Source organism: Gallinula chloropus (genome assembly GCF_964237585.1).
Source record: "Gallinula chloropus genome assembly, chromosome: 1".
Taxonomy (NCBI): domain Eukaryota; kingdom Metazoa; phylum Chordata; class Aves; order Gruiformes; family Rallidae; genus Gallinula; species Gallinula chloropus.
In genome coordinates, this window is record NC_140085.1 from 195,698,963 (window position 1) to 195,711,921 (window position 12,959).

At 42.0% G+C, this 12,959-nt stretch overlaps 1 protein-coding gene across 6 annotated transcripts in view; it reads left to right on the forward strand.

Annotated features, from left to right (window-relative positions):
- Positions 1-12,959, forward strand: part of DLG2 (discs large MAGUK scaffold protein 2) — a gene marked incomplete at both ends in the record, with an annotated part of 916,132 nt that overhangs the window by 539,925 nt on the left and 363,248 nt on the right. For all 6 annotated transcript variants that reach the window (XM_084264083.1, XM_084264085.1, XM_084264086.1 and 3 more), the window contains one exon: positions 8,219-8,343. In XM_084264083.1, coding sequence (XP_084120209.1) covers positions 8,219-8,343 — 125 coding nt within the window. The remainder of the gene's footprint in view (positions 1-8,218; positions 8,344-12,959) is intronic.

Consider the following 12,959-nt stretch of genomic DNA (forward strand, 5'->3'; position numbering starts at 1 on the left):
CAAGTAAATGACCTTTTAAACTAAACCAGCATAGCCCTTAGCCAACATCACCATCAGAAAAATGTGCATCACTGACAGAGTCAGAAAGTGTCTTGCATGTAGCAACCAAAGCTGAAAAGTTTTAGGAATTTGATGCGTGTATGTGAAATTCTGAAATTCTGTCAAATACATACCAAATTGTCCTGGTTTTGGCTGGGATAGAGTTAATTTTCTTCCTAGAAACTGGTGTAGTGCTGTGTTTGGGATTTAGTGACAGAATCATTTTGATAACACACTGATGTTTTAGTTGTTGGTAAGTAATGCTTGCACTAAATTAAGGACTTTTCAGCTGGTCATACCCTGCCAGAGAGGAGGCTGGGATTGCACAAGTTGGAAAGGGAAACAGTTGGGACAGCTGACCCCAGGTGGTGAAAGGGATATTCCACACTCCAGTCTCTTCAGGAACATGGGCACCTGCAGTCCAGAAAGCCAAGCATATCCTGGGCTGCATCAAAAGCAGAGTGGCCAGGGGGAGATTCTGCCCCTCTGCTCTGGTGAGACACTATCTGGAATGTGTCCAGCTCCTGGGTCTCCGGTACAAGAAGGACATTGAGCTGTTGGAGAGAGTCCAGAGGAGGCCATAAAGATGGGCTGGAGCACCTCTGCTATAAAGACAGGCTGAGACAGTTGGGCTTGTTCAGCCTGGAGAAGAGAAGGCTCCAGGGAGACCTCAGAGCAGCCTTCCAGTTCCTGAAAGGGCTACAGGAAAGCTGGAGAAGGGCAGGGGGCGATAGGACAAGGGAGAAATAGGTTTAAACCAAAAGGATGTTGATCTAGATTAGATATTAGAAAACAATTCTTGACAATGAGGGGGTTGAGGCCCTGGCACAAGGTGCCCAGAGAACCTGTGGCTGCCCCTGGATCCCTGGCAGGGTTCAAGGCCAGGATGGATGGGGCTTTGGGCACCTTGGTCTATTGGAGGGTGTCCCTGCCCGTAGCAGGGGATTGCAACAACTAGATCTTTAGGGTCTCTTCCAACTCAAACCATCCTATAATTCTATGATTCTATGATTCTATACCATATGACATTATGCTCAATATCTAGGGGATTTGGCTGGGGTGTAGGGCAGCTTGAGAACTGGCTGGGTATTGGTCAGTTGGTGGTGAGCAATTGCATTATGCATCACATGTTTTATATTATCATCATTCTTATTATTTATATTTTCTACTCTTTTCTACTAAGCTGTCTTTATCTTAACACATGATTGTTACTGGGTTTTATTCCAATTCCCTCCACCATCCCACTGGAGGGGGTGGCAAGGTTGTGTGATGTTTATCTGCCTTCTGGCACATACCACAATTCTCCACTGACTTCAGAGGATATATTGAAATATTGCATAGACAAGAGAAGAGCAGCACTTCTTAGATTAAAGAAAAGTGAGGTGTTACTGAACCTACAGATCATTAGTGTTCTTAAAAAGGTGAAGGAGAATTCCTGTTGTAAACTTCAACAGGCAACTTTTGAAGGGTATCAAGTATCAAGGGACTTAAGCTGCTGGGTTCCAAAACAGCATCACAGAATCACAGAACACTAGGAGTTGGAAGGGACCTCAAAAGATCATCTAGTCCAACCCCCCTGCTAGAGCAGGATTACCTAGACTAAATCACACAGGAACACATCCAGGAGGGGTTTGAATGTCTCCAGAGAAGCAGACTCCACAACCTCTCTGGGCAGCCTGTCCCAGGGCTCCGTCACCCTCACAGTGAAAAAGTTCCTCCTTATATTCACATGGAACTTCCTCTGCTCCAACTTGCACCTATTGCCCCTTGTCCTTTCTTCCCAAGGAAGGTGTTCCACTCCCTTAATCATCTTGGTGGCCCTGCACTGGCCTCTTTCAAGGAGTTCTTGACCTTCTTGGCCGTGCCTCAGTACACTTCCATTTGTTCAGGGTCTGCTAACCCCTCCCCAAGGGACAGCATCTCTCCCTCTTTCCTCGCTGCTGCAATGCGACCAAAGATTATTTCTCACCCGGCAAAAGCTGAGGGCAGAGCCACCACTCTTGCAACAATTTCTCTGTTATTTGCATAGTTCAGCACCTTACAGCCATGCTAACACTGAACAAAATGGCTCCCTGAAATCTTTAAGCAAAAAACCAAAGATCATCGCAGTAAAAGAGGCTGTGGGAGTATGTGTGGTCACCTGAAACAGCTCTCAGCCTCTGGAAACCATCCTGGGAAATACTGGTCCTTGTTCTGTCTTGGATTTGTTTGCTGACTGAAGCACTCTGACCTGGCTCGCTGCCACGATGGGATGAGGTTGCAGCAATAGTGCATTTAGTGCAGTTCACGTCTGTTGGTTTGGTTTTTTTCCTAACTTAAATGCCCATGTAGGATGATGGTGGATCAGTGATTTCACCTGCAGCCCATGGAGGATCCCATGCTGGAGCAGGTGGATGCCCAAAAGAGGCTGTGACCCCCTGGGAAACCCACACTGGAGCAGTTGGTGAAGAACTGCAATCCATGGGAAAGACTCACACTGGAGAAATTGGTGGAGGACTGTCTCCTGTGGGAGGCACCTCACACCGTGTGGGGAGGTGTGATGTAGAAGCCTTCCCCGTGAGGAAGAACGAGCGGCAGAGACAATGTATGAACTGACCCCAACCCCCATTCCCTGTCCCCCTATTGCACTTGGGGCAAGGAGAGAGAGAAATGGGGAGTGAAGTTGAGCCCGGAAGGAAAGGAGGGGTAAGGGGAGGCGTTTTAATATTTAGTTTTATTTATCATTACTGAACTCTGGTTTGATTGGTACTAAATTAAATTCATTTTCCCAAGTCTGTTTGCCCACGATGGCAATTGGTGAGTGATCTCTCCCTGTCTTACCTTGACCCAATAGCCTTTTGCTGTATCTTCTCTCTGAAGAAGGAGGGCACTGATAGAGCAGCTTCAGGGGGGCACCTGGCCTTCACCCTGGGTCAACCTGCCATGTGTGCATTTCTCATCTCATTTCTGACTCTTGGACTTACATTCTTCAGTGATTTTCTTAAAGCCTGAATGACTTTACATTAATCATAATCAAACTCTGCTCTAAGGCAAAGTGCAGGTCTTGACCAGAAAAAAGAAAAAATGAGAGACACAAAAAGGAGGAAATTATTGGCAGGAGTGTATGAAAGGCTATCAGCCATGGAGAGCTGTGATGTCATGGGAATATCACTTCAGCAGTTCTCAAGTGTCAACTCTTCCCATGGAAGTCAGTGTGTTCTGAGGATTACTCTCTGGCAAAATAAAAATGCTGCAGCGTATGAAGATGCAGCCTGTTGTATGGCTGCTCACAGTGGTGTGCAGGAGAAGAACACAATATGGAAGGCTAGAGTAAGAAGGATGGGCCTCATGGCTTTCTGCCTACCCAAAAGCATTACCTGCTGGGGATTCTTACTTTATTTTTACAATCTTTATGTTGGCAGTATAACAAGTCTTAAGGGAAGAGTTTCAAACTGGCTAGAACTTGCAAGTTTTATTTCTTTCCCTGGCATGTTAATCATTCATCATCTCATTCAGACCCTAAGTGTTGCGTTTCAGTGTTGGCAAAGGCATAACACCAGTCATCCAAAGTGACAAGGTGTCTCTGGCGGAGGTTGTCTGCCCCTCCAGGACAGAAGAGTTACAGCCAGGCCCCGTTTCTGCTCCAGCTGAGCTGTAAAGAACTCAGCTGATCCTCACAGAGGTGCAAAGTCCTGTCTGAGAAAGGCATAAAGGAGGGAAGCTTGTGTAGTAAACCTGAAGAAGTACTGAGCTTTCCTTCAGAGGACAGCAGAAAGGAAGCCTCTGGGGCGGGGCTGGGCGAAATGATTTTGATTTGGGAGTTTGACCTAAGTTTCTCTGTTGAAAAGGAAAGCTGAGCTAAGAAAGAAATTTGAGCTTGATGGTAAATCCCCATGAAGTGTGAGATAGCCAGCATGAATAGGAGGAAACTGAGGCAATAGGGTTTTTAAGCCAAACTGGGCATGTTGTACTATGTTAAGCCTTTTGTCAGGCTGTGTGCACAACTGAGGCCTTGCAACAAAAGGCAGGGAAGCTAGTAACAAACTAAACTACCAATTAAAAAAGTACATTCATGCATCTGTTGCTGAGTAATTTCATGCAAATCTTCTGTGTATAGCCAGTAAGTAATTATGTGAGGTTTTTATAGTAGCAGCAATTGAAAACGTGGACAAAAAGATGGCAAGATATAGGTCAAGAGAGAATTTACAAATATGAATTGAACATAGACTTATTTGGACCTGGACTCATATATTTGGGCATGTGGATAAGGATATTTGAGCAATGCCATTAAAGTTTGTAGGTCTGAGAATTGTTTTGTCCCCTACTTAAGCTTTGGGATTTTGGCTAAATCTCTTCTACAAAAGAATCCTGAAAGAAAGACAGCAAGCATATTAAGGCCTAAAAATGCATCACAATTTATAAGCATCAATGGATTACCCCAAAGGAAGACTTCTGTTGCTTTTCAGCTCTTCTCCTCTGCATTGGCTGCTCTTAGTTCTTATTAAACATTTATCTGCGCTGTCACCGGGCCTCTGCGCGCCTTGTTAACTTGCTTGGTAAGCATCTGAGAGAAGTAAGGCTTGGAATAGAAGATTGCAGTGAATTAACTTGACAGATTATTTATGGGGAACCACTCCCAAACATGAGAGTCAGCATGAGAGAAAGCATGAATGTTCCACCTTGGAAAATGCAGTGGCTAAGTGATGGTTCAGCTGTTGTTTTGGGCTGAGGAAAGGGAGATGAAATGACAGGGAGATGGAGATATGCCAAGAAAAGCTGTGAAGATAATTAACATGCTCTTTCTTCTTTTTCTGGGATGGGGACAAAGGAGATGCAAAAAGTAGAGAGTGGGGAGCTAACCCTTGCAGAAAGGTTCAGGAAGTGCTTTGCTAGTAGACAGTACTTAGTTGGAACTTGGACCTACAGCTCATCAACTATAAGGTGGTTTTAGCATTACAACAACATGCTGATGAAGCTGCGCACTAGTAAGAGCGTGAGGGGGGACGAGAGATCTATCTGCACGTCAGTATGGCTGCTCAGAACTGAAATAGAATAGCTTTTAACTATGTTAAAAGAATATGTTATTATGTTAATAGAAATGTTTCCATTGGACTATTTTTCAGCCCAAGGCTCTTAAAAGGCCAGGTATCCCTGAGTGACAGTTGGTAGCCACACTTTTATCCTTGTTGGACATGAGCTGAGATACAAGGACAGAATTTTCCATGTAGCCAATGCAGAGCTGTCAAGAACCACAGTGAAAATAAAACAAATACATAGAGTACTTGCACTTAGCTTTTGGAGCACAGTTTTTGGTGCAGGAAAGCCTTGCAGCGATAGACTTAGTGCTGAGGCAGCCAACGTGTGACAGCTCATAGATCGCGTTGATCAAGTCAAGGAACTGCAGCTGGAATAATTGCTTGAAATTCTCTGAATACGAAAGTGGCAGCCCTGTTCTTCTAAAAGGTTATTCCTAAGGGGCACAATGGAATAGTCTTGCAGTGTAACAGATGCACATTTATGGATAAATGTCAAGGGCTAGCACTGATTCTGCTGGGAGGTCCGTAGCTGTTTTACCACATCGCTTCTTACAGTCAGCATTGCTATATTTTTTAACTCTAAAAAGTTAATGGAAGAAAAAGTGTGGTAGGAGAAAAAAGAGTGCAGGGAATGTGTGAAACCTTTATAGAAATTATTTCCTGCTAAGGAATCTAATGAATTTTATGTGAAGAACTGTAACAGCTAAGCACACCCCACATAACAGGCAAACTCTGAGAGTTTTTAAAGCTCTTCAGGCACGCTTTTTTATTATGATGTAGCTGTTTGTGTTCCCTGAGCAACTACAAAACTGTGTCCAAATTTCTCCTTGCTACACAGCTCTTCCTCTTTCCCTATCAACAGTAGGTTTTGGGGATTTGGAAATCCATCTCTTATTCAGAAACACATATTATTGTGTATCTCTTTGGAGTGAAGAATAAAACAAGCGTATTTTAATTTTTAGTGTTTTGTTGTGTTTAGTTTTTTTTTTAAATCAAATATTACTTACTCAAACTTTCTAGAAATTTTTCCATGGATTTAGTAGTGTTTTAAGGGGTTTGTTCCAGGTTTCCTGAAGTACACAGTGTTTTCATTCTTAAGCATTGGAAGATTAGCTTCAGTAATAATACGACATATTAAAAACTTGCAGGAAAATATTCTTAAAGTATTTTTAGAGAGCATGTTGGGGTAGAGTGCATTGTATAATTAGGCATCTGTTAAAAAATTGGGAAAATAACCTGAATCTGAGATGATCCTAATGATGAAAGGGAGATTAAATCAAAGATTTATAATGCTGGCCTGGAGATGTTTATTAACTCTAGAGAAAATTTATAGAGAGCTTCAGTATTACAATGATTTTCATATTGCAGCTAGCTGGGAAGCATTAAGATATGTGTGGTCCTAAATCCTTCTCCTTGGCTTATAAATTGGTTCAGCACCGAAAATTTATTCACAATTATATGCTGATAGTAGAGCTGCAGATTGCACGTACATCTCGTGAATAATGAGAACGGCACCCCTTGTGAATGTAAAATACTGATAACTGAGTGGGGAATTTGACGTGCTGCAGGCAGGCAACACACAGGCTTTCACAGAGAAAACGCATTGCACGCCTGACCTACTAACTGAGGTACAGCTCAACACCGCAGAAATGAGATTCCATTTAATTAAAAAAGTAGAGAGGTGGCATTTTTCTTAGTAACTCTTCTCTCTGGGATGGAACCAGATACCTGCCGACAAACAGGAGTGAGAGAAACAAACTCCCAATAAACTGACAAGTTGTGTGACTTAAGAAAATGCCCTGAACATATCTTGTTTGCAGCAGCATACAAATTCTGCAGTAACAATAATCGTGTATCACTGTGAGAAGACTAAACACTTCACCTGGAATATTGTGTCCAGTTCTGGGCCCCTCAGTTCAAGAAGGACATAGAACTCCTTGAAAGAGTCCAGTGCAGGGCCACCAAGGTGATTAAGGGAGTGGAACACCTTCCTTAGGAGAGGATGAGGGAGCTGGACCTCTTCAGCTTGCAGAAGAGGAGACTGAGGGGTGACCTTATTAATGTTTATAAATATGTAAAGGGCCAGAGTCAGGAGGATGGAGACAAGCTCTTCTCAGTGATGACAGCCAACGACAGGACAAGGAGCAATGGGTGCAAGCTGGAGCACAGGAAGTTCCATCTGAATATAAGGAAAAACTTTTTCAGTGTGAGGGTGCCAGAGCCCTGGGACAGGCTGCCCAAAGAAATTGTGGAGTCTCCTTCTCCGGAGACATTCAAACCCGCCCGGAGGCATTCCTGTGTGATTTAGTCTAGGTAATCCTGCTCTGGCAGAGGCGTTGGATGAGATGATCTTTCAAGTTCCCTTCCAACCCCTAACATTCTGTGATTCTGTGAAATACCTAAATATAAAAATACTTGGGGATGAGAGACACAAAGGCTGAAGTATTGCATTGAATTTCTTCAAAGTAATGTCTCTGATAAATGTTTCTATAAAAAAGCTTAATATCTAATATATGCTTCCAAACAAAGGTTAGAATCGTGCGCTTGAATTGTGTGTGGAAAACAGTGACTTAAGCTGCAAGGGTTTGCATGTGTGTACATGTCAATTTATCATTCATGATATTCTCACAGATATCAGAAGCAGTAAGTAGGATCATTGAGTAGACCCTCAGAATGTCCCTTAAACCAGAAAGATGAACGAAATAGTCTATGTTTATTCCTGTGGGGTATTTTTTTAAAGCATGTGAATCTGAACAGTGATCACTTTTCCACAGAAAATGGTACACTAAAATAAGGACAGTGTTTTTTAAAGCCTTTTTTCAAAGCTCTGGTTTTAGCCTCTAGTTTTCATTGACTTGGATAAATTCATATTAGAGCTCAGATGCTAATTTATGTGACTGCTTTTGAAAACAATTACATTTAGGTCAAATGCTGCTTCTGTAGGAGAATCCATTAACTCTGGGAAATCTTGGTGTTTGCAGCCTCTGTTCTTTAACTGACAATTAATTTTTTCTGACTGAGTCACCTGCCTTCAAGTATGGAGTCGCCAAATAAAGTGCTTTCTTTAAGACACAAGGATACTCTTGCCCCTGCCCTACAAATGAATTCTGTAGAAATCTAGCATCTGATGATGCATTTACTTTTGTTTTATTTCATTTTTCCAGGGAAATTCCGGCCTGGGGTTCAGTATTGCTGGAGGAACAGATAACCCACACATTGGGGATGATCCTGGGATATTCATTACTAAGATTATACCAGGAGGAGCTGCCGCAGAGGATGGAAGACTCAGGTAAAAACTGACTCATTATCTGTGTTTGGAAAAAAAATGCTTCATTATTATAAATTATTCTCTAGGAGTCAAATGCAAACTGGAGCCAGGGGAAGTGAATTAAATGACTAGAATCTTCTCTTTGCTAAGGCAGGAGAGCTGATTTAAGTACCTTAAAGCAACTGAATACGGTTAAAAGTCGTGTGTAAAGGCATGTTTGCTGGTGCCACCTTTGTCTTTGTACCAGTGATTTGTACCAGTCGTTTCGATTAGTACAATAAGACAAGATGGGGGTAGGAGGAGGAAACGGGCATGTCAGCATGAACGTTGTCTCTGCTTGGTCTTTCTATGTTCATGGCTGAAGAACTGTGCATTGGTGTTAACCTCAAGGCTGTGGAGACTTCCCAAACAACAGAGCCACTTCTAAATAGTCATAGCTGTTTGTAGATGCTCCCTGTCATCTGACTGCAGCACTGAGGTGTGTTTACCTCTGTTTCCAAACATTTTCTTGTTCTGTGAGGATGCCATGTCTACACCACACACTCTGAGTCACTTCCAGAGTAGTCAGTTGCTGTAGCTCCTGAGATGGACACAAAGGTCACTTGAGGTTCTCAAATACATGGTAGCACATCTGTTAAACAAGAGGAACCACATAAGTGCTTGTGGCTCTCTTTCCTTGTACACTGAATGCAGAACTGCTTCTGTCTATCGCTGAGACTGCCACCCATCTGTCAGTCACCCAAGCCTGCTGCTGATCCAAAAAGGCAAGTTAGCTGGGAAGACCTGGGATAAAATTCTGAAGCTTTCATGATCTCAGCGCTGGAATTTAAGATCTGGAAGTCTTAGCCAAAAAAAGATGGTCTAAAATTCATGAAATGTGACCAGATGGTAACAGTTACTTTTTTTCCAAAGCCTTTTCCTTTAATTCGAACGTAAAAGTAGGGGAAGTTGGCCAGCAAGTTTTGGAAATATCTCAGACTAGGTTAGTAATTCTGTTTTGAAAACTATTCTTAGTTTTACTGTGATAGTGATGAAAATCATGGTTGTTGACAGTGTCTGAAGAATTTTTGGGCTGAATAAGGTTGTAGACCAAAGGAGTAGGAATAATCTTACATAGCTTTATGACTAAAATGCCTTTATCTTATCAACACTTATAAATATGTAAAGGGCAGATGTGAGGAGGATGGAGCCAGACTCTTGCCAATGGTGCCCAGTGACAGGACAAGGGGAAACAGGAACAGAGTGGAACACAGGAAGTTCCACCTGAACATGAGGAGGAACTTCACTCTGAGGGTGGCAGAGCACTGAAACAGGCTGCCCCGGGAGGTTGTGGAGCCTCCATCTCTGGAGACATTCAAGACCCTCTTGGTCCTGTGCAGCCTACTCAAGGTGATCTTGCTCTGGACTAGTGGGGGTTGGACTAGATGATGTCCAGAGATCCCTGCCAACCCCTACCCCTCTGTCATTCTGTGATCTATCCCTAAGCCAGCCATCTCCTAATAGTGAAGAAAAATGTAAGCTCATCTAGGTTGTGATTCATCTCATCCAAAAGTCAATGTCTAAAATAGAACAGGAGAATCACATCTTAAAAGACTCTGTATTTTCACTGGTGACTCAAATGGAAAGGAGTTTCTTCAACTAGTTCAGTCGCATTGATCTGTAAATGTCTGCATTGGGCCAGATGAGCTTCATGCAAAGCAGAGCATGAGTAAAGAGCAGTATTTGGAAATCACGCTATCAAATTTGTCATGATGAACAGCATAAGGGGTCTTAAACACGCATCTGCCTTTCTACAAATAAGAATGGATCCCTTGCAAAAAATAGTATCTTTTTAGTAGAGTTTTTTTATTGCTTTTGAAAGCTTTTTTACTTTATGCCATTGAAAAGAAGCAATTGCAGTATTTTGTCATGCTATCTTTATAAGAAATCAAGTATTTCACATCTCATTGCTATACTAATTAACTACTGTAAATGTAACTTATGATTATTTTGTAATTACCGTGCTGTAAAGGTCTTAGAAAGACCTTGCAAACCATGAAAGGCAGCATACTAATGCAGTTCGTTAATCCATATTGAGATTAGACCTGGGCAAACTCTGTGTTTCATAATAAAAGTTTAGTAACACAAGTATAGTTATCTTATTACTAAGAGTTAAATAATATTCTTACAGTTGTTGTTAGCACATCTTGAAGTAAAATTTTATAATTGGTACTCCTATATTTGGACTGGTCATTTTTCCTATTTTCATTTGGAAACATATCATACACTCTTGTTAATACTGAATATCTGAGTGCAATTAGTTCAGATTGGAACTACAAAACTTTTTTACTTCAAAGAAACCTGCAGGAGCCTTAAAATGCGGCTCTGAAACTTCTATTAAGGAAATAGGCTGACTTAATCCTATGGGGTTTACACTAAATAATAAGAAAATCTCAGATTTTTAGGTGAATACCACATGGTATGAATAATTATACAAAGCATCTGGAATTCTATATGCTCCTCACTCAAAGGGGCTTTATTTCTGCTTCAGCTTCCCATAAGCTCTTCTAAAACTTAATAGTACAGAAGAATCTGCACTAACCCATCTTTCCCACTCTTACAGTCAAACACAAGCTGCATACTTACGTGATGGTATTTTACAGTGAAATTGAAGAGATAATTCAAAAGCTCTCACAAAGATTTCCAAGGAAAAAAATTCTGTGTGAACTTCCATATAAACTTCCATATAAACCTCCAGATAAACTCGTAGGTGTTGATGGTCAGACTTTATTTTATTTCACAATGTTTTTTGAGGGGAAGATTCCTCCTTTCCTTGTTTTATCCGGTAATCAGGTCTCACTGTGCTCAGCAAAGACAATCCTGTCAGGATGTAGGAACACCTGAAAATGTACATATCAGTGATTGTTACCGAACAGAAGAGCTCTCCTGGGGCAGTCTCCACTGACTTACATGATAATTAATTTTACTTAACTGAGAGTTTATCAGCTGAGGCTGTTCTGTAGGAACAAAAGCTTAACAACATGCACTGGCTTCTAAATCTCCTGTCTGCTTTTAAATCATAAACTCCTGTAAAATCACTTTTACGGCATTTTCTGTGATGTCCCTTTGATCTAACTTAGCTGAGTCAAGTTCTTCAAACAGCGAGATTATGAAAGTGCCCAGTGAGGCATGGACTCAATGCTACAGCCCCTTGCAAACCTTCTACGTGTCTATATGGATTCACAAGTGAGGAAGTAGATCAATCAGAGCTTCACTTAAGTCCAACAAAAGAAAATACGACCTGGGAAGGAGAAACTGTCTATTGTATTAGAGGGTGGGGCTTGGCAGGCTACAAAACAGCTTTGTAGGGAAGGATCTGGGAGTCCTGGTCGGCAATTTATAGTTTTAAGTACATAAATGTCAGGCATCAATACCTGATGGAAGAGTATGAAGACAAAGAGCCAGACCCTTATCAGTAGGGCCCAATGACAGAACATGACATAACAGACACAAAAGACAGGAAATGCCATCTGAATGTCAGGAGACACTTTTTTTTTGCAGTGAGGGAGACTGACTCTGGGCACAGGTTGCTCAGAGAGGATGTGCAGTCTCCATTGCTGGAGATATTCAAAACCTGACCAGACATGTTCTTAGATAACCTGTTCTAGCTACCCTTGCTTCATCAGGGAGGGTTTGATGAGGTGATCTCCAGAGGTACTTTCCAACCTAAATGATACCATGATTCTGTAATTTCAACCTGAGTCAGCAGTGTGCCCTGGCAGTGATGAAGGCCAGCATGGAGATCAGCAGAGATGGAGAGAGGAAGGCCCAGCGACAACAGTCACATATTGCAATAAGAGAAATTCCAATTCACTCTGAGGAAAATAAAATCTTTTAAATGAAGGTAGTAAGGCACTGTAGCTGGTGGTTCCATGAGGTTATGAGATCTGTCTTTCCAGAGGGATTCAAAGTTCATCGGAACAAAGTCCTGAGCAATGTGATTGTACTTTCCAGTTGGTCCTACTTTGAGCATGACTAGATGCTCAGATGTCCCTTCCCACCTGATTTTTTCTCTGATTCTGTAGATTATTCTTATATATCAAACTCACGTGTGAGACTGGAACAAAGGTGATTGAGCTCCTGGTTTCTTTCCTTCAGTAGAGAGCAGTACTCTTACTGACAGTAGATACAATGCATAGTGAGAGTCTGTATCACTTCATGGCCCATAACTATTTTAAAAATAGTAAAAGTTATCAACCACTTTAGACTACAATTCATTTTAATTTGCTGTTTTTGAAAGACTTCTTGAAGATCCAAATATGAATCACAGCAGCATAAAATCACTGAATATCTTACGTTTTAAAGGGACCCATAAGGATCATTGAGCCCAATTCCCCTCTCCTCAGAGGACTACCTAAAACTAAATCAGATGACTAAGAGCAACATCCAGATGCTCCTTGAGCCCTGACAGACCTGCTGTCATCACCACATCCCTGGGAGCCTGTTCCAGTGACCTGCCACCCTCTCAGTGAAGAACCTTTTCCTAATGCTCTGAACTTCTCCTGACATGGCTTCATTCCATTTCCTCCTGTTTTATCACTGGTCATCAGAGAGAGAGAGGAGATCAGCACTTCTCCCTGCTGCTCCCCTTGAGGAAG